Below are 20,758 nucleotides of genomic sequence, written 5' to 3'. Positions count from 1 at the left end.
GGTGTGTACCCTACATCATGCCGGTGGAGAATACCTTAGGCTTGGATCTATAGGCACCAAGCCTTTTGACAGGAATGGAGACATGGTAGTGGTTATAGAAAGTCAAGTTCGTGGCTGAATTGACTAATGTCAGAAATGTGGCTAGCTTTATGGCACTCAGTTTGGAAAACGAAGCATTAGCAATCTGCCTCAAAATGTGGGAGGCCGATCAAAAGGATATGTTGAAAATACATGCCAGTCTGAAAGAGGCTTTCGCACAGAGTATGTTCAGTGCATATGGTCAGTTATCCAAATTATGATGGGCCAGTGAACAAGTTGATGTATTTCCTAATGAATTGTAGAGCCTGGCAGTACTAGCTGAGTAGAAGGATGCAGGGTTGGAGCAGGCAGTTAAATTGGCATTTGTGGATTGGTTTCCTGACATGTCTACGGAATTACAGCCGATAACGGACATCAAAATGGCAAGCATGGACACCTTGGTTGTATGTGCTAGAATTCTGACAAGTGCAGGAAGAAGCAGGCACCTGGTTGTAACTGCAGTACATCTGAATGCCTGGCTGCAGCTACAGCTGTTCAACCAGCAGGCAACTTTGAACAGTTTTAGACTTGTTCTACATTGGTTGGAGGCATTGGAGATAAACTATTCATGGCTTCTGGTCTTTATTGTGTCACCTCTGTGGTTGGTGCTTTCCATCAACGAAAGTGATAAAGAAAATGGCAGTTGCTAACAATATTTTATAACTTATTATTATAACATCTATTTACATCTATATACATTATGGAACTGAGTATGGACACTCACTATATACATCTTTACATATGAGAAGGGATGAAATAATGCTAGCTGCTATCGTATGATAATGTTGTATGGCCAACTTCCCTGTTGGGATGTAGGTGGCTTGACGGTTGAATTCTGAGATCAAGCCAAACTGACTGCAGGTCACATAAGACAATATGTAGTCCATTGCTACACCCAGGAATTGGTGTTAAGTAGCTAAGGCATGTACTTGTGCACACTAGCATAGAATGAATCAATGACAATCTACAGGCATTTCTTGCAACATAGTATTATTGGAGCGAGACGCTTGAGGGAAGACAAAGAACCTCGAGGGTTCATGGGTAACTCTAGCAGATGTGGGGAGAGGCCTGTGATGATGAGAGCTTTCAACTGTGGGCAGAGCGGCCACTTTGCAAGGGACTGTGGAGAGATGCCAGGGAAGACACTGTGTTATAAGTGTGATGAACTGGGCCACATTGCAAAATATTGTGACCAGGGAAACGGATGCGGGGAGGTTGTATTTCTGCGTTTTCCAGATTTTTCCCGAAGATGTCTAGATGAAATGTTGAATAAGATATTAAATAAATGTTTTTGGTGAACTCGTCTTTGCTCACCCCCGAATGACTGGACCCTTGTTAATAACCTAAAAAAATACTAAGATTATTATCAAATGCCAGAATGCTATTGATTTCATTACTACTTCTATACAAGAGAATCTACTCCCATATTTTTCAAACACACACACATATATATATATTTATATTGTCCATAGGGGCACCCCATTTAGTCCCTAAAGTATCGATTGGATGCTTTTGAACAATTTATACCACTCAATAACATGCAGCCAATACACTAGAGCCTCACATCGTTTTGTCTGTGTTAGAGGAAATCTGTAATCATAGTGTTAGGTTACTATACAGTGGTGAAGGTACACTTCAGTGAGAGAAAGGAATTGTTCAAACTGCAATTCTCTCGGAACTGTTTATTGAAAATATGATGCAAAGTATACTCAACCAAACCAGCTGTCTTGGCAGTGAGACATAATTCTTTATGCAAGAAGGATATATATTACATTTAATATTACCATGAATACATTTGCTTACATATTACAATTTAAACTTTGAGGAATAACAGTACTAATATTTATAGACATTTACACATAGATATGAGAGACATAACAGTATTAATGATGTTATATTTCCATAATGCAAGATCCAGTGGGGGTGACAATATTGATAAAGAAAATTACTTATGGTGCACGAATTCTACAGAGAACGAATCTTCAAGGCATGACCTTGCTACATTATCCCCGCCCTTAAGGTGTTAAGCCTGGTGTTAGCGTGTAGGCTGGTAGGGGTCCGTGGACGGGCAGGTGGTCAGGCTGGCAATCCGGAAGCGGCGGTTGGCGGCTGGCGTCTGTCCGGTAGGACAGGCGGCATTCCAGTGGGAGTGGCCGGCATTAGTCTGTGGTAGGCGGTGGCGGCGCACAGTGGTAGGATACACAAATTCAGTGAGCAAAAGTCTATGGTTGTTACACTTACACTTTCAACAAATAAGAGTTCCCTCATAGCCGAAAATAGAAATGAAATAAATCATACAAGCTAACCCACAAGGGTATATAGCAGTGCTCAGGTTACAGGCGAACGCATCATCTCCCCACCAAAGGGTGACTGGCGGGTCTCGCTCATAGCCGAGAAGATTTGTTTGTCTATATTTTGCAATCCTAATTGAATTAACCTCTTAAAAGCATAAGTATACGTTCCGCTATAGGAGAACTGCAGAGAAAACCAGTAAGTAAAAAGGTTGAATAAAACTAGATAAGAAAAAAGATACCTATTGTTTTAACAGTACTTATTGCAAGGGAAATTTACTTAAGTTTACACAGACAAACACACATGGTGCACATTAGGTGACCTCTTTCATTAACTTTAAATAATAAGAAAATAATTATCTGTTTACATAATTTTATATAATTCTTATGTAATATAATATTGACAAAACTAACACTCTCTCTCTCTCTCTCTCACACACACACACACACACACACTCTCTCTCTCTCTCTCTCTCTCTCACACACACACACACACACACACACTCTCTCTCTCTCTCTCTCTATCTATCTATCTCTCTGACACACACACACAGACACACACGTACACGCTACACTTGAGGTGACATTAGTAGAGCTACAACTTCTGCAGATAGGCTTTCTTTTTTGTGTGTTGATTTTTTTCTGAGTCCTGCCAAAACTGGGTCAGATATTACAAACAACCAATGTATTAGGTCACTGTTACACCTGATTCTTGAGTGTTTGCATGTATGATGTTGTCTGGCATTCCTCAGTAACTTATGAGTGGCTTCAAGTCCTTCTTCGAAAGCATGGCCAACTGATATGCATAATGTGTCTATAATTTGTTTTCCATGCATTAACATTTTGTGTAAAGACACTGGCATGTAGTACCAATTATACAGCTGTGTGTACAGTTTTGCTGTCTCCTTAGCATACTCATCATATTTACAGCTGTCTATATCAAATCCTGAGTTAAGGGTACGAAGTAAAATGGATAAGCGATGTATAAGTTGCACATCAACTCCGGTTACCTTTGACACTGTTTCACTATTATCAAAAAATCTTCTTGCTGTGTTACCATTGTTTGTCGTCCCTGATCCTTGAGCTGGTCTGTCTACATTGAGCCCTAGATCTCTCTTCAGGTCTTTACAAACTCTTGTCTTTTCAGCGTTGAAGATTTGTTTATTTCCATTTCCTTTAACCATCCAAGTTTTCAGTTTCATTCTATACCCAATGTGAAGAATACATTCCATTGTGTTAATTAGGAGGTGTAAAGGAGACAGCCCATATGACAGTGCATTTTCATTTACATCCTTTTCCTCAATTTTCTTTAAGTTATTCATTCCAGATGGGTTTGTTCTAGGGATGCAGATGTAACAAGATGCTGCAGATGGAGTTTCGGTCAGAGCCTGGCAAACTTTTCCATCAACCATAGTTAGTAGTAACTTGTGATGTACTTCACACGTGTCAGATACTGTAGGCACAAGATTTTCTATGGCTTCTTTTAACTCTGACACATCCTGGCGAGTCTGATCTGCTGTCTCTTTCTTAAAACTTAACTTAACTGGTCGACAATAGTAAGGGGATGAAGGTGCTGGATTTTGCCATAAAACTTTGTTACTTCCTCTGACACATAGCCTTACAGGACAGATAAAGGAAGACACAATACTTGTTTCACAGGCATCACTGTGTTTTGTCTGGTCAAATTTCATGGAGAATAATGCCTGGTCCCCACTACCATCTATTCCATACTTTATTACAAAATCTAAATGGAGTTTCTCATTTGTTCCCAGCATGTTATCCTTTTCTAAATATATATTAATAGCCTTTCCTTGAACTTTCAAGAGACGCATCACTGTATGATCAACTACACTTTGTAGGGGAACTTTTGCTTCAAATTCAGTCACACTTATACTGTCCGGATAACATCTTTTCTTTTCACAAAGTACTTGTTCATATGGAGGGTACATAAAACATCCTTTATCTCTGTGTGCCTGTCTCAAAAACAAGTAATTGTCTTTACTCATATCCGTTCTCACGAGAACATTAAGAGCTTCAACTGGAGAAAACACTGATTCTTTTGTTTGATTAGATTTGTCTAATATGTCCACTGCCTTTTCAGGTGATGATGTTACCTGTGCGCATACGTTGGCTGCTGCACATTTTCCTTCTTTTCTTAATTTCATTTGTGAAGCATAGCACAATACTTCACTTGAATTATTGTCTCTAATATGTCTTGTTTTTCTCCGTTTCGTACTCTCACTGCTCTCGGAAAAAGGACTCACAGGCCTTCCTAAATTACCACTCGAAGAACCTACATCTCTCACATCATGAACAGCATCATCAACGGCCTCATTTTCATTGTTGGTTTCATCATCTAAGCTTACCAGAACAATTTCTGTTGCCAGCCACTTTTTATTGTTATTTAGAAATGTATGCCTTGTTCGATAGCTTTTCTTCCACCTTCTATTAAAGTCAGCGATTAACGATTTTTTCATGCTTTCTTTTATCACTTTATTGTGTCCGTGTGTCTGCTGGTGATTAACAACTATTTTGTTTATAGCACTTTCCAGAGTGGTGGTATCTATGTTGTTTAAGTACTCTAGTACTATGTCTTCTCTCTTGACTGAATGCATGATGCATGCTCATACCTGTAATCAGTAAAAAAGATACAAGTAGTTATTTAAAATTGAAATAAAAATGTACTCGTTAGCATATAGGATTTCTGTGACTATAAGCAGCATTTTCTCGTACATTTTAGGGGAAACAATTATAAAATATTATTCCATACAAGTCTGATTGACTTGCCTTTACATAAACTCAAAATACTTATCAATAACAATACATTCGTATAGCCTACAGATACAGCATATTATCATACATCATGTGAACCAAATTGAATCAACAATATCAAGTACAACACTTATATTTACCGAAAGAGTAAGCTCAATCACAGATGCTTATTTACACTTCAGTCAGCTGATGACACCCGCTAAAGAAAACGGAACACTGACAGCTGGGTCATGATGCGAGGGAAATTTAAACGCACTTAGAGCTTCGGAGCTGGCTTCACAGCCTTTTAAATGCAATTTTTAAGTCAAACTGCAGAAGACTGCAATTAATTTGAATTACATATGACAGGTAAATATACATAATTTCATATTTTTAAGTACATTAAATGTAGCGATGTGTACAAACATATTATTTCATGCATCTCATATAAAAATATACAATAAATACATACTTCTTCATATTTCAGCTACGGCTGTAAAAATGGTAAATTTGGGACCCAATGCAGCTATCACATTGTTTACAGCTTTCACCATTAACATGCTAAACACCTGTGGCTATTATAATTGTAACCTAATTATTTTGTTTATTTTCTCATTTGTTAATGACACATTTTATTCAAGTTTCACACACTTAGGTTACTATCCACAATGGCATAGATTAAAAAAAAATAATATCGGTGCAATACGTCACATTGACTTTTGCTCACGAAATGGAGATTTCCGACCACTGTGCGGCGTGGCAGGCATTCCGAGGCAGGCGGATGCGGCGTCGGCAGCTCGGGCGGCGATGTCAGCGGTTGGAGACGGCGACAGCTCCGGGCGGCGGTGGCAGCTGGAGGCAGCGTTGTCGGCAGCTCGGGGCGGCGGGGGCCAGCAGGCAGGGTGGGCGGACGATTACGGTAGCTCGGAGCGGCTGGAGACTGCGTTATCAACAGGTCAGGGCGGTGCGGGACATGCAGTGGCGACTCAGCGGGCGGTCCGGGGCAGGCGACAACGACAGCTCGGAGCGGAGGTGGCTACTAGAGGCAGCGTTGTCGGCAGGGCTGGGCGGTCCGGGACTGGCGTTGGTGCTGGGTAGTGACGGCTCAGGGCGGCGTTGGCTCGGAGGGCAGCGACTGGTAAAGGCTTGCCTCTCCAGGGAACAGTGAGGCGGCGGCCGGGCAGAGGTTTGCCTTTCCTAGAGACAGTCGGGCGGGCCGCGGTCGGGTAAAGGTTCGCCTCTCCAGGGAACAGCGAGGCAGCGGTAGCAGCTCCGGGGCAGTGACGGCAGCAGGTCCGGGACAGTGACGGCAGCAGGTCCGGGGCAGTGACGGCAGTAGGTCCGGGGCAGTGACGGCAGCAGGTCCGGGGCAGTGACGGCAGCAGGTCCGGGGCGTGGGCGGGAGTGGCACCAGCTCCGGCGTCGGTAGGCCCAGAGGCAGCAGCTGCAGGAGGGGGCTGGTCCGTTGGCGTTAGTAGCAGCGGGAGCTCCAGGGCCAGCGATGGTAGTGGCAGCAGCCCCCTGGTGTCGGTAGGACATTCTGCTAGGGGCAACGTCTATCCGCCTCGACCACAGTGACCACTAGACAATGATATAAGAGGATAGTTATTAAGAGCTGGATCCACAGGCGCATTATAGCCTCTTCCAGAAGACTGCTGCGGAGACGGCTGGGGTATCCGGTCTCCAACTCCGGGGTCACAATTTGTAGCGTTAGGTTACTGTACAATGGTGAAGGTACACTTCAGTGAGAGAAAGGAATTATTCAAACTCCAATTCTCTCGGAACTGTTTATTGAAAATATAATGCGAAGTATACCCGACCAAACCAGTTGTCTTGGGAGCGAGACAATTCTTTGTGTAAGAAAGATATATATTAAATTTAATATCACCATGAATACATTTGCTTAGGTGAATAGAATAACCAGTGACGGTGATGTCGATCAAATAATTCCGACTGTCGAGCCCAGGTTCGAATCCGGGGACGACAGTCGGAATATTTGATATGCTTACGTATTACAATTTGAACTTTAGTAATAACGGTACTAATATTTACAAACATTTACACATAGGTGTGAGAAACGTAACAGTACTAATGTTATATTTCCATAATGCAAGTTCCAGCAGGGGGACAATATTAATAAAGAAAATGGCTTATGGTGCGCGAATTCTACAGAGAACAAATATTCAAGGCATGACCTTTCTACACTTTATTGTACTGCAACTGTCCTTCCATTATTTTGTCACACCCCTCTTAATACTGCCTTGTACCACTTTGAGTATATATTTCTATTTTCGCCTTTCCCCTGTGGAAGGGCGGAAGAAAAAATACTGCCACCCAATCTACCCACTCGGGCCGTAGGGGCGGCTAAAATGGGACGGAATGTGTTCTATGTGGCCCTATGGGTACATTCCTCTGAGTATTCAAGGCATAAGAGGGTCTGGGAAAAGTTTTCCAACCAGAACGCTAAGGTTTGAGTCCTTTGTATATATATATTTTTTGTAGCCCATGAGTAAACCCCGGATTCTGTGAACTGGTTTGATTGCGTTTTCTGTGTTTATTATTACTCGGAGTAAAAGGGAACAAGTAATACAGCAGTTATTTTATATTTCATAATGCGAGTAGTGTGACGCATCGAACATATGGTAGCCGATGCTGCCCTCGAGAATATGACTCGTACTGAAGTCATTAACCTCATAAATACGAGTCATATTCTCGCGCGCAGGATTGGATGCCAGAAGTACGATAATTGATGCATCACAATAATCCCGTTATGAAATATAAAAAGTCATTGCTGTATTACTCTCTTTTACTGAGTAATAAACACAGAAAACGTGATCAAACCAGCTCACAGAATTTGGGGGTCACTCGGCTACAACGACAAAATAAATATAATCAAGACATCGAGACTGACTTCCTCGTATACCCATTCGCGCATCATTGCGCCTACATAGGGGTCATCGTGTGGGAGAGGTTAATGTGCGTGGGTGTGGTACAAAGGAGAGTGAAGAGAAAGGAAGATATAGAATGTGCGAAGGAAGATTTATGTGTTGGCATTAAGTGAAATTAGATTGAAAATGCGATTTTTTAAGTTTGGAAATGTAGTGGGGAGGGTGTCGGGAGTGAGGAGAGGGCTGAGTCTATTAGTAAGGGAGGTGGTAAGTAAGCGAGTGATTGAGTGGAAGGAAGATTCTTCAAGGTTAATGTGGTTGAAGATGAAACTGGGAAGGGAGATGTGGGTTTTTGTAGGCGCAGGTAGGCCTGGTAATGAGGAGAGTGTAAAGGAAAGGGAGACTTTTTGGATAGATTTAAACGAGTACGTAGAGAGTTTGGGGAGGAATGTCAACGCAGTGGTATTGGAAGATCTCAATGATAGAGTAGCGAATGAAACAATAAATGGAATTGTTGGGAAGTGTAGAGTGTCAGGTAAAAACATAGTGGAGTTGTGGTGACGTGTTTAGAAAAAGCTGATGAGAGCTAACACATTTTTTAGGAATTAATTCGAGCATAAGTACACATGTGAGAGGGTGGTGGATGGAAAGATGGTTGATAAAGTTAATCGACTATGTAGCGATATCTAGAAAGAGAGTAGGAAGAGTTCTATATGTCCATGTTCTAAAGGGGGAGAGTTGGGGATATCAGATAATTTTTTGGAAGGTAAGTTGAGAATGGAGAAAGAGGAAAAGGGCGGGAGGTAGAGAGGTGCTTTGAGCAAACTGTTCAAATGAGAAGGAATAGGAGTACAAGAAGCTGAGAGAAGTGTGGCTGGTAGTGAAGGATAGAGTAGAAGTAGGTGTGGAAGAGGAATAGGAATGTTTCAAGGTGTTCAAAGATGAAACAAGGAGGATGGGAGGGAATAGAAGAAAGGGTCGTGGGTGGTGGGATGATGAAACGAAGAAGGTAGTAGAAGAGAAGAAGCGAGCATTCATGGACTGGTTACAACGGATGAGATAAAAAAAAGAAGAGGAAAAGTAAAACAAGATAAAGGAGGCAAAAATGAGAACAGCTGTAAAGTGGGGGAGGAGCATGAGGGAAAAAATTAAAGTTATAAAAAGAGGTTTTGGAGGGAAATCAAGAAAGGAAGGGGGTTATTCAGGTAGAGAAGAAAAGGTATAGATGGATAGATTTTTAACGGAAGAGGAGGCGGTAAGGGGAAATGAGCTGAGTATTTTAGAGAGCTGTTGAATGTGGAGGAAGATAGGGAGAGATTGGTGGTAGCAGTGAGAGGCGCTAAAAAAATGACGGTGATGGGAGAGGAAAGTGAAAAAGAAATAAGAGATGAGGTGCAAGTAGCTCTGGGTTAGATGGGTGTCATGCGGAATGTCTGAAGAAGGGAGGCACAATAATAGTGGACTGGCTTATGAGGTTGTCCAATGTGTGTCTAAGGGAGGGTAGAATGTTGGAGGAATGTCTGTATAGTTCCATTTTACAAGGGAAATGGGGACAAATATGAATGCAGTAGTTTCAGAGGGATCAGTTTGTTGAGTGTAGTTGGGAAGGCTTATGGGAGGGTTTTGATTGAGAGGATAACGGGAGTGTTAGTATTCCTTACGACTGGCCCTCACCTCGTCACTCACCAGTCCTTACTCCTTCGCCTCGCCTCTTCTCGGCGTCTCACGACCTTACTGGCCCCCAAGTGGCCCCATGGGACACGCTCGCGCCTGCCCAGCTGCGACGCGACCCAGAGCTTCCATGAGGCCCACAGGTGGGAAAAAGCCTCCTTGAGAGAATCACTCGTGGGGCCCCAGGATTACTAACCAGTGCTAGGGTCTGCCGCATCACTCACAAAATCCCTCCTTCAGGAACACACGTGCAGCTCACAAGCTTCAGCGATGACTGCCTCTACTGGCCACGCGACGTAACACTGGATTCATGTAGGAACGCCTCCTCTCTGTCTTCGTGAGTCAGCGGCCTGAGGACGGTTTTGTGTCCGACTTTCCTCGCCTCACATCTGACCTCACGTCATGACCTGCCCGTGTATATAAAGGATAGACCAACGCCCGAAGATGTAGATAGCCTCGGAATAGCATACGTGAGCATAGCTCGCTGCCTCTTGGTTTCTCCCCCCCCCTTTGTTCACTCGCAAGCAGATCACCCGGAGACACGACTTGAAGCACAGTCATCACCTCCATCGCCGTCTCGGTCCTCCCCCACTGGCGCCCAACATTTCACTGTTAAATAAATCCAACTCTATCTCCAGAGTTCCTTCAACCAGCCTAAATGGCTGCCAAACGTGGGGCATACTACCAGCCTAACATTTGTCCCCCAACGTTGGGCAGACTACCAGCTTAACATTTGGCGCCCAACGTGGGGCAGACCGGCCTAACAGAGAGGAACAGAGGGAGAAATTGGTGAGGACTGAGGAACAGTGTTGGTTTAGGGAAGGTAGGGGTTGCGTGGATCAGATTTTTGTGAGAAAACTTTATTAAAATGTAAGGCTGTTTATTGGGGCCTCTATGGGTTTGGAAAAGGCTTATGACAGGGTAGACAGGAAGGCACTGTGAGAGGTTTTGCAGATATGTGGGATTGGGAAAAGCTGTTAAGGGCAGTCAAGAGTTTTTACGGGAGTAGTAGAGCCTGTGTTGAAATAGGAAATGGAGAGAGAGTGGTTTGAGGTAAAGGTGGGACCGCATCAGGGATGTGTCATGTCACCGGGGCTGTTCAATGTGTACATGGATGGCTAGAAGAGCCTTCGTCATTGGATCCTACGACGAAGCAAGAAGAACGAAGGACAACGTAAGTAATGCGTGGCCTCACGAAAACACACACACACTACTCTTGACGCAGTGGTAGAGATCCCGGCTACCCCTACGGCGATCCGGGTACGAATCCCGCCTAGGGCTGAAGTAATCAGTATCACTGCGCTGCGGGTCGTTACTCCAACTCTCGTGGGCGGGTTTGGGTGTGTGTGCGTGTAAGGTCAGCATTACTCATAGATCGGTCATATATGAGCTCTGAATTATCTTCCGGGAGGGAAATAGCTGTCGATCACAAGTCCAACACGTTAGCCAAGACCATGGTGAATCACACACACACACACAAACTCGTGGCGCAGTTGGTAGAGTTCCCGGCTGCCACTACAGAGGTCCGGGTTCGAATCCCGCCCAGGAGTGAAATAATTTCAGTATCGCTGCGCTGCGGGTTGTTACCCCAACTCGTGGGCTGGGAGTTGGGTGTGTGTATGCGTATAAGGTCACATCAGTACACATAGATCGGTCATATACGAGCTCTGAGCTCTCTACCCTGAGGGAAATAGCTGCCGATCACGAGTCCAACACTTGATCGAAAGACTATGGTGAATCACACACACACACACACACACACACACACACACACACACACACACACACACACACACAGCCGGAGAACCGGGGTTCGATTCCCCGGCCGGGCGGAGACAAGTTGGGTTTGTCTCCTTTCACGTGTAGCCCCTGTTCACCTAGCAGCGAGTAGGTACGGGACGTTAGTCAAGGAGTTGTGACCTTGCATTCCCGGTGTGTGGAGTGTGAGTGGTCTCAGACCTACCCAGAGACCTGCTAATAATGAGCTCTGAGCTCACTGCCGTAGGGTGGTGTCTGGCTGTCTCGAAAAGAGGCTGCAGCAGATCCGAGGTGAACACACACACACACACACACACACACACACACACACACACACACATATATATATATATATATATATATATATATATATATTATAAATATGTATATATATATAAAAGATATATATATATATATATATATATAAATATATATATATATATATATATAATACAATGATGATATTAAATGACGCATGTGGATAACTTTAACTTTGTACCTTTTTTTTCGTATGTCTTTCACTTCATTTCATGAATTGTTATTATTTACAATATATCTCCTAATAGTTTTGTATATTCTATAACAACAATAACCAGTAGACTTTTTTTCGGTTTCTGATTTACAGAAACGTGGCACGTTGTTACTTTGTAACAAAAGAATAAAATACATATGTGAAAAATGTGTATTGTCCACACATATCATTATAATAGATACATCCATCTATCAAATGAGATTTAATATTCCAGTAATATTCTAATTTCATATAGGCCTGTGGCCTATGAACAGCTGATGTAAACAAGAGATGCAATCGTGTAACTGGGAGTCATTTGTGAAAAACTAGTACCGAGCAGAAGAGTAACATAATTACCAAGGTAAAACACCAACATTCTTCTCAGAATTACAATTTTCATTTATGGCTCCAATTATAAGCCAGATGTACACGTATGGTTCAAATGAAATTACGTAAGCCAAACCAGATTGCATACACAACTTATGGTTTTGCTGTAGTAAATTTAATATACACCTACCATCACAACAAAGGAAGGAAGATGTCAAATTTCATAAAGAATCACAAAGGCCGATAGTTAAGAACTGTTTTTACTGGTATTCTTAGCCTTGATGTATCCTCTTTAAGTAGGTCTTCCTATGTATGGCTATGCACAATTTATCACAAATCGTCAAATGAACAGTTTTGGTAATATTAATTTGAATTGTTTGAGTATTGAAATTGAATTATCTCATATCATGTTTATTTGTTTTACATGATGCATTAAACAAACCCAACCCACAACTCCATCCTAGCTGATTAGCAAATAGATGGGGCATATTGTTTGTTGTCACCTCCAATTTAGTCATTTACATTTGTACTTTTATACATTCATTTTAGATAAAAAAATTATGGCAGCAGTTGTCAGAGTGAGAGATGACCTTTACGTTATAAATGACTTCAATATTCATACGTTTCTGTGTAATTGGGAGTTCTATATGAATTTTGTGCAGGTGACTACAAGTTTTTTCCTTTATGCTAGTTTATGGACACTATTGGTAGGTCCAGAGGCTGCACTTCTCTGATCACATTAGGTTGAGTTAGACTGGATTAGGTTTGGTCAGGTTGGATTCGGTCAAGTTTGGTTGGGTTGAGTCTGGTTATGTCAAGGCAGATGATTAATCTCGTGTTTGTATATATTGGAATAAACTTGTTTTGCTCTTCTCACCCACCCAAAACCCTGATTTTTCATGGTCCTCTATTTTGAAAGAGGTAGGGATGAGAGAGTGAATACAAAATGAGTTATTTTTTAATAGAAATGAGTACTGGATTAATTCAAAACATGAAAAGAGAAAGGGAAAAAAAATCACCTCAAAAGATGACTGTCATACTTAAAGTTACTGGAAACTGATCCTAGCATGATTATGAATTGGATGATAATGTTTTTGTTGTATAGTGATTTCACTACCTCACACAGCATCAATTCCCCTGGTGAGAGTTTATCTTAGGAGACACCATGAGGAAGACAGCAGTTAATCTTCCTCCAGGAAGGTGTGGAAGAAAGCCTAGCACTTCAAAGTCAAAGGCCATTGGCGCAGAGTCATTCCATTGCATTGATACTGATCATTTCCCCCCATCAAAGGTGTGTGTGTGGGGGGGGGGTATTTGACAGTGTCCCTGTAGTAGTTTGATTGTGCCATTTCAAACTATCAATTATGTTGATTCAAGGACAGCTTTGGATATATCTGGGGCTTGAATATTTTTAGGTGGTTAGTTGGGTGTTGTTCTTAGTGTCTGTGCCACATGTTCAGCAATGTGGATTGGAGAACTGGGTAGTAATCTGTCACTGGTAGTAGGGTGATGCTGAAAGAGGTAGATACTGCTTTTTCAGTCACCATATTGAATCATCCATTACTGGGTATGTCAAGAGATGGCACCCAGCAGAAGGATACAGATTTGAAACAGGTATTTGTATGATACACGAAAGGATTTTTGTGGGCCAGTGGGTGGTGGAACTTGAGGACAGAAAGTGCTTGTAGGGTTCTTTGAAAATCAGAAATGATAGTATATGATGGCCGGGGTTGGGGATCATGAATAGTATATAGCTATTACACCTAGGTCTCTTAATCCAACACTCACCAACTGCCACTTGTACAGACATTTGGGCTCAAGACATAAACCCACTTTGGTAATTGGCCTGGGATATAAAACACCATGAATTCCTGAAGTGGGTTTATATTTTGGGTCCAAATGTCTGCTGCATAAGTGGCGGTTGGTGAGTGTTGGATAAAGATACCTATGTGTACTATCTTCTGTGGAATGGGTGGACAGTTGTCCCAGTATTACCAGTGTACAGTAGATTGTTCTTGAGTTGGGGGGAGCTCCATGTTCCATTTACAGGAAAGTGTTGTAAGGTGGGGCAAGAGTACAACCGAGGAACATTATTCACACTGCATATAACCTTGATATAGGCAGCTCCCCAGCCAGGTTGGGGTAAGGGGGTCATATTTGAGGCACTATCCTCTTCCCCATGTGGGATGAGCATGGTGGATATTAAAAAAGGCCTTCTCTGTCATCCAGGTTACTGTGGACCTGTAGTGCCCCTTATCCAGTTACAGATCACTGCCCCCTGTCCAAATATTGTTCCAGTGATTGACTTAAGTGCATCAAGTCTAGGTGTGCATTTGTTTTTTATGTTTGTGATGTGTTGTTTGAAAGACATGGATGTATCGTATGTTACACCAAGAATTTTCGGTGTGTTTGTTGTAGATTTGGTTGGAGCTATTTTGAGTCTGTGATGAACCATGTGTTGAGTGTATCAAGGTATGGCTGCATTATTTCTGCAGCTTTGTGTTACAATGTGTGCATGTCCTGGAGCCATGTGTGCATGTGTGCATGTCATGGAGCCGCAGCGTCTACATCGTGGGACCACCCCCCCAACCCCAAGAGTTGGGGGCCACCGGCTCTACGCAGGTGGCACCGATCCCCAAGAGGAGCTACGTCTGCCTTGGGGAGTACCACAATCCAAATGTTGTTCCAGTGATAGATTGAAGTGGATTAAGTTTAGGTGTGCATTTATTTTTTATGTTTGTGATATATTGTTTGGATGACATAGATATATCCTATGTTATATCAAGAATTTTCAGTATGTGTGTGTTTTTGGCATTAGTGTTGTTGATATAGAGATGAGGCATGTATTTGTGTTCTTTTGTCCAGTTGGTGAGAAGTGTTGCTGTAGATTTGGCTGGGGCAGCTCTTTATCCATCACCACCTGTCGTCCCCATCCATAAAGTTGTCTAATCGTTTTTTAAAACAACTGGTAGTTTCAGCGCTTACTACATGGTTACTATGTTTATTCCATTCATCGACCACCCTATTAGTAAACCAATTCTTGCCTATTTCCTTCTTAAATCTAAATTTGTCCAGTTTATACCCATTACTGCGAGTCCTGCTCTGTTGTTTTATTATGATGACCTTGTTTGCATCTCCCTTGTTATAGCCTTTGATCCACTTGAACACTTCTATTAGATCACCCCGCACTCTACGTCTTTCCAGAGAGTCTAAGTTTAGGTGCATAAGCCTTTCTTCGTAAGGCTAATTTCCAAGTCCATGTATCATTTTGGTCATTTTTCTCTGTACTGATTCTAGTGAATTTATGTCCATTCTGTAGGACGGAGACCAAAACTGTACCGCATAGTCAAGGATGGGTCTAACTATCGCTAGATAAAGTTTAATAATTACCTCTGCACTTCTATTTGTTACCGTTCAAGCAATGAAACATAATGCTCTGTTAGCTTTATTTCTGGCGCTAATGCACTGCTTCCTGGTTTTAAGGTCCGGACTCACCAGAACTCCCAAGTCCCTCTCGCATTCAGATTTTTCTAAAAACATGTTATCTAAGCTGTATCTATTTTTGGGGTTGTGTAGTCCTACGTTTAACACGCTACACTTAGAAATATTGAAGTTCATTTGCCATTTCTCCGACCATGTTAACGATTTATAAGATCATCCTGCAGAATCTCAGCATCGTCTCCTGACCCAATTAGGCGTCCTAGTTTAGTGTCGTCCGCAAACTTACTGACATCACTATTTATCCCATTGTCTAAGTCATTTATATATATAATGAACAACGAGGGACCCAAAACCGAGCCCTGGAGGACCCCGCTGGTAACATTGCCCCACCTAGATTTTATTCCATTTATGGTGACCCGCTGTTTTCTGTTACTAATCCAAGCTCTAATCCATTCTAACACTTTTCTCCTATGCCATGGGCTTTGATTTTATTTAGTAGTCTCTGGTGTGGCACCTTGTCGAACGCTTTGCTAAAGTCAAGGTAAATAACATCGTAATTTTCATTGTTATCTGATGCCTTATATACTTTAGTGTAAAAGGATAGAAGATTAGTCACACATGACTTACCCTTGGAGAAACCATGCTGTGAATCACAAATTAAATTATGCCCTTCGGTGTGTTCTCTGTGTTGAGTGTATCAAGTTATAGCTGTATTATTTCTGCAGTTTTGTCTGTGTCACACTGCATGCATGTGATTGTTATGTCATCTGTGTAAGAAGAGATTTGTATTTCTGAAGTGTCTGGTGTGAGCATGCATGTATAGATCAGAGTGTGGGGGATAGAACTGAACCCTGTGGTACTCCATTCTTAATGTTTCTGGTGTGCGATTATTGGCCATTATATGACACTTAAGCATACCTGCCTGCCAGATAATTGGCCAGCCATCTTTTGGCGTTATTGTGCATGTCAGTGTTATATATTTTGTTTGTTAGATTGTGGCAGGGGATAGCATAAAAAACTTTACTACTAATGTCCAGTGTTATGAGAAGTGTTCTATGATGGAGCCTATCTGAATTGATGCCATCTAAGATTTGCATGAAGTTTATCAGAAGAGTGTTTGTGGAGTGTAGTGGCCTAAAACCATGTTGTGATTCAGCAAGGGGAATGTTTGTTGTGATGAGTAGAAGCATGAGACATTCAGTGACTTTGGAGGGGGTGCAGAGAATTGTGATTGGGCAGTGTGATGTTGAGATTGTTGGGTCTGTATTGGGTTTTGGGATGGTGATTATTTTCCCATGCTTCCAGGTATAGTGTTGTGTGAATAACTGTAGTTTGCAATGTTTGTGAGTGTGTGTATACCTTGTGGTCCAATGTGTTTTAGGTTGTCAGGGCCACAGGCAGATGAGCTTGAGGTTATGTATTATATGTTTTGTCTGACTGTGTGTGAAGGGTGTATAGTCTGAGTCTGTAGGAAAGTCTTTCTTATGTTGAATGGTGTGTTGGTCGTCAGGGTGAGAAGTGAGATGGCTTGTCTGTGCAAAATGAATTACGAGTGTATTTGCTTGTTGTCTGTTTGCGGATAAATTATCTGTTGTTGTGTTTATTGCTGCTTGAGAGCATGTTGTGTTATTGTTGAATAGTATAATGCTGCTGAGTGTTTTGTACAATTTGCTGGCATTTGTTTTGTGATCAAGTATATTGACAAAATTATGCCAATTTTGTGTTTTCTGTTCATGTATTTTATTAGTAATCACAGTATTTAGTGTTTGTATTTGGTCTTTTAGGAGCTATCAAAAGTTTTTATGAGAGTAGTAGAGTTTGTGTCAGAATTAGAAATGGAGAGAGTGAGTGGTTTGAGGTAAAGATGGGACTTCGTCAGGGATATGTTAACCCTGGCTGTTCAATTTATAAATGGATTGGGTGGTGAGAGGTAAATGCAAGGGTGGTGGGTCAGGGATTGGAGATGGTTAAAGAAAATGGAGAAAAGTGGGAGATAAGCCAGCAGTTGTTTGCGGACGACACTGCCCTTGTAGCAAGATCAGAGGAGGGATTGAGGAAGTTAGTGACCGAGTTTGGGAAAGTGTGTGAAAGAAGGAAGTTAAAGATAAATGTGGGTATAAGTAAGGTGATGAGATGTAGAAGGGGAGAAAGTGACAACAGACTGGAAGTGAGTATTAAGGGAGAGAGATTAGAGGAAGTGGATATTTTTAGATACGGTCAACTCTCAATTAATGCGAGGGTTACATTCCTGGAGACGTCATGTTAATAAAAATCGCATTAGTTAAACATATTTTTCCCATAGGAAATAATGGTAATAGGGAGGGGAGGTTAGGTTCCTGAACACTGGGAAAGTCTTGTCTATTTTGGGATTTTGTTACTCTGAACTTGAACAAACGCATTATTAATACATTTGTAGGTTACAGAAACAACAAAAACACACATTCTTTGTATTTATTTGTAGTACACATTTATTCTATGTGCGCACTCGTCACCAGCCACTCTCGCCTCTTCCTCCGACTCCCAGGCACTTGTCATTAAAGATTAGTTTACCATTAATTGTGGGTTGATGACACCATTTTCTTTTTTTGTTTTGGTGTAGAACAGAAAACAAGATTTTGCAATCTCTAAATTATTAATTTCTCTGTAACAATTTTTCAAGCTTTTATGACTTATTATCATGGTCCTTACCTTTAACACAGACACTTCCATTCACAGTGTGGGCTAGCTTCAGACTGAGATCAAAACGGAGCACGGGAGACTGACCGCTCGGAGGCCCTCTCTCTCAGTGCTCTTACCGCCAAATTCAAATCGTGTTAAATTGAAATTGTCGTGTTATTTAAAAAAAATTCCTTAGAAATTAACTCGTGTTAAATCGAAAACGCATTAGTTAAACTCATGTTAATCGAGAGTTTACTGTACTTGGGTGTGAATGTGGTAGGAAAGAGAGGAGTAGAGGTGGAGGTAGAATGTAGATTGACACAAGAGTAAATGCCTTGGTGGACTAAAAAGTGTAATGAGAAATAGACATTTGAGAATGGATGCTAAGAGGAGATTGTATGAAGGAGTGATTGTGCCGACAGCACTGTATGGGTCAGAAACATGGAAGATAACAGAGGAAGAGAGGAGTTTGAATGTGTTTGAGATGAGGTGTCTGAAAAGTATGATAGGGGTTACTAGGTAGGATGAGTGAGAAATGAGGAGGTGAGGAGAACAGGGGTGAAAAGGGAGTTGGGAGATAGGGTGGATGAAAGAGTATTGGGATGGTTTGGACACAAGGAAAGAATGAGTGAAGAAAGACTACTGAAAGAGGTGTGGAAGGCAGATGAGGAAAGAGTGAACATGAGGGGACGACCTAGTATGATGGATGGATGGAGTAGAAGGGGCTTTGGGAAAGAGGGTAATGTCTGTTGAGGAAGGACAGGAGAGGACAGAAGACAGGGGTGAATGGAGAATGGTTGTATGTGGATGATGTGATGCATGAGGTGGAATGGGTGGGGGATGAGGTAGTATGTGCGAGAACAATTTGATGCAGCCTGAAGGGATTTCTCCCCATCTTCTCCTTTTCTGCATGGGGGACGTAGAGGTGGGGGTCACTGATTTAATGAAGCAGCCTTGCTGTGGATGTGCTGTGTCTTGCGACACTGCTTCTGACCCAGGGCAGTGGACAAGATGCAGGGATGATCCCTCATCAAGGAGGTGCCAAGATAAGAGGGAGGGAAGAGGGTGGAGAGGAGTGGAGTGTGTTAGGGATGGAATGGGTGGGAGTGGTTTGCCTTTGGTTTTTGGCTACCTCCCTTATAAGGGGGAAAAAACCTTTGGTATATGCATGTATGTATTTCGTCTGTTATGTTTTGAGGGATAGGTGTGGGGGTATTGTGTTAAGTGCATCTCATCTGTTGAGGCCTTGGATTTCTGGTGTGAAATTGGGGCTGTGTGATTTTCTCTTGCCTCTAGGGGATGTATCTCCTGTCTGCATTTTGTATGATTGTATTAAAAAGTATACACAGCGTGATTATGTTTGTGATTGGTGTACTGTTTGACTCTTCAGTAAAAAGCTTCCCAGTTTGCTCTCTTGTAATTGGTGAATGTGTGATAGTGGCCAACTGGGGTGCATCTTGTTTTGGTGGTGATGATGATTGGGGTTAGGCAGGGGGAGTAGAAGGTGATATCAGGAGAGGAGGGGGTGTAGAGGGCTTGGTGTAGGATATGTCTGTGATTATGTGTGTTGTTCATGATGGTCAGTGAGTCAAGTTGAGTCTGCATATCAAGCTCTCTGTCTGTGTCAGGGTTGTCGACATACCAGGCTGATGACTTGGTTTTGAAGTCACCACCCATAATGAGGTTAGGGATTGTGGCTAGTTGATCAAGTTGAGACTTGAAGGTGTTTGGAACTGTGTAGGATGATTGGGGGAGGGGGGTATATGTTAACTATTGACAGTGTTGATTTGTTGCCTGTACAGATTAGAATAGATTGGATTTCTGTAGTGTTATCTGTTATAGGGAGGATTTTGGTTGTTGTGCTTGTGTCCACAAAACAGATGGATTGGCGGATTAGGGTGATAGAGTCCACCGCCATTGCTGTTGGTCCGGTCTTATCTGATGGTGAAGTTGTGAAATGGTGTTTTTTGTGAGTGTCTTAGTTTTGTTTCTTGTATGATGGCAACATGTATGTTGTGCTGTTTGAGGAAGTGTTCAAGTGTTTTTGTGCTGATGCCATCAATGTTGTGTTGTAATGTGATGTGTTCTGCATGTGTTGTATGTTGCCATCTGGGGTCGGGGTATTGATGGGGGAAGGTATAGGATCTGGGTTAGAGGGAGGGAGAGGTGTGATTGGGGACAAAGGAGGGAGAGGATTGATTGGGGACAAGGGCAGAAGATTGGGTGTGGGTAAGGGTACAGGCTGTGGTTGGGAAGGTGGGAGTGAGGTTATTGGAGGGCAGGTAGAACATGTCCAAGTGTTTGTATAATTGTTTGTGTCTGCAAGTGTTGTACAAGTAAGTGGGCCCAGTTTTTACACATGTTGCATTGAACATGCGGGGGGA

General features: G+C 42.2%; 2 protein-coding genes across 6 annotated transcripts in view; one reads left to right on the top strand and one right to left on the bottom strand.

Annotated features, from left to right (window-relative positions):
* Nucleotides 1-20,758, top strand: part of LOC143024915 (presenilin-associated rhomboid-like protein, mitochondrial) — a 40,466-nt gene that overhangs the window by 8,639 nt on the left and 11,069 nt on the right. The window contains exon 1 of one of the 5 annotated variants that reach the window (XM_076184376.1): nucleotides 12,154-12,309. The exons of 3 other annotated variants lie outside the window; for them this stretch is intronic. The gene's annotated coding sequence lies outside the window, so the exon portion shown is untranslated. Of the gene's footprint in view, nucleotides 1-12,153; nucleotides 12,310-14,969; nucleotides 14,992-20,758 lie in introns of those variants that run through there. One more of the 5 variants, XM_076184377.1, reaches the window with a different exon arrangement.
* LOC143024913 (uncharacterized) lies at nucleotides 1,746-5,861 on the bottom strand. Its single transcript, XM_076184365.1, has 2 exons — nucleotides 5,282-5,861; nucleotides 1,746-4,999 (listed from the first exon to the last, which is right to left on the bottom strand). The coding sequence occupies exon 2, from the start codon at nucleotides 4,982-4,984 to the stop codon at nucleotides 2,939-2,941; it is 2,046 nt and encodes a 681-aa protein (XP_076040480.1). The 5' UTR covers nucleotides 4,985-4,999; nucleotides 5,282-5,861; the 3' UTR covers nucleotides 1,746-2,938.

This window comes from Oratosquilla oratoria, chromosome 4 (assembly GCF_046742065.1).
Source record: "Oratosquilla oratoria isolate Oo_2021 chromosome 4, ASM4674206v1, whole genome shotgun sequence".
Taxonomy (NCBI): Eukaryota; Metazoa; Arthropoda; class Malacostraca; order Stomatopoda; family Squillidae; genus Oratosquilla; species Oratosquilla oratoria.
The sequence above is the reverse complement of the archived record's forward strand: the minus strand, read 5'-3'. Positions and strand labels throughout refer to the sequence as shown.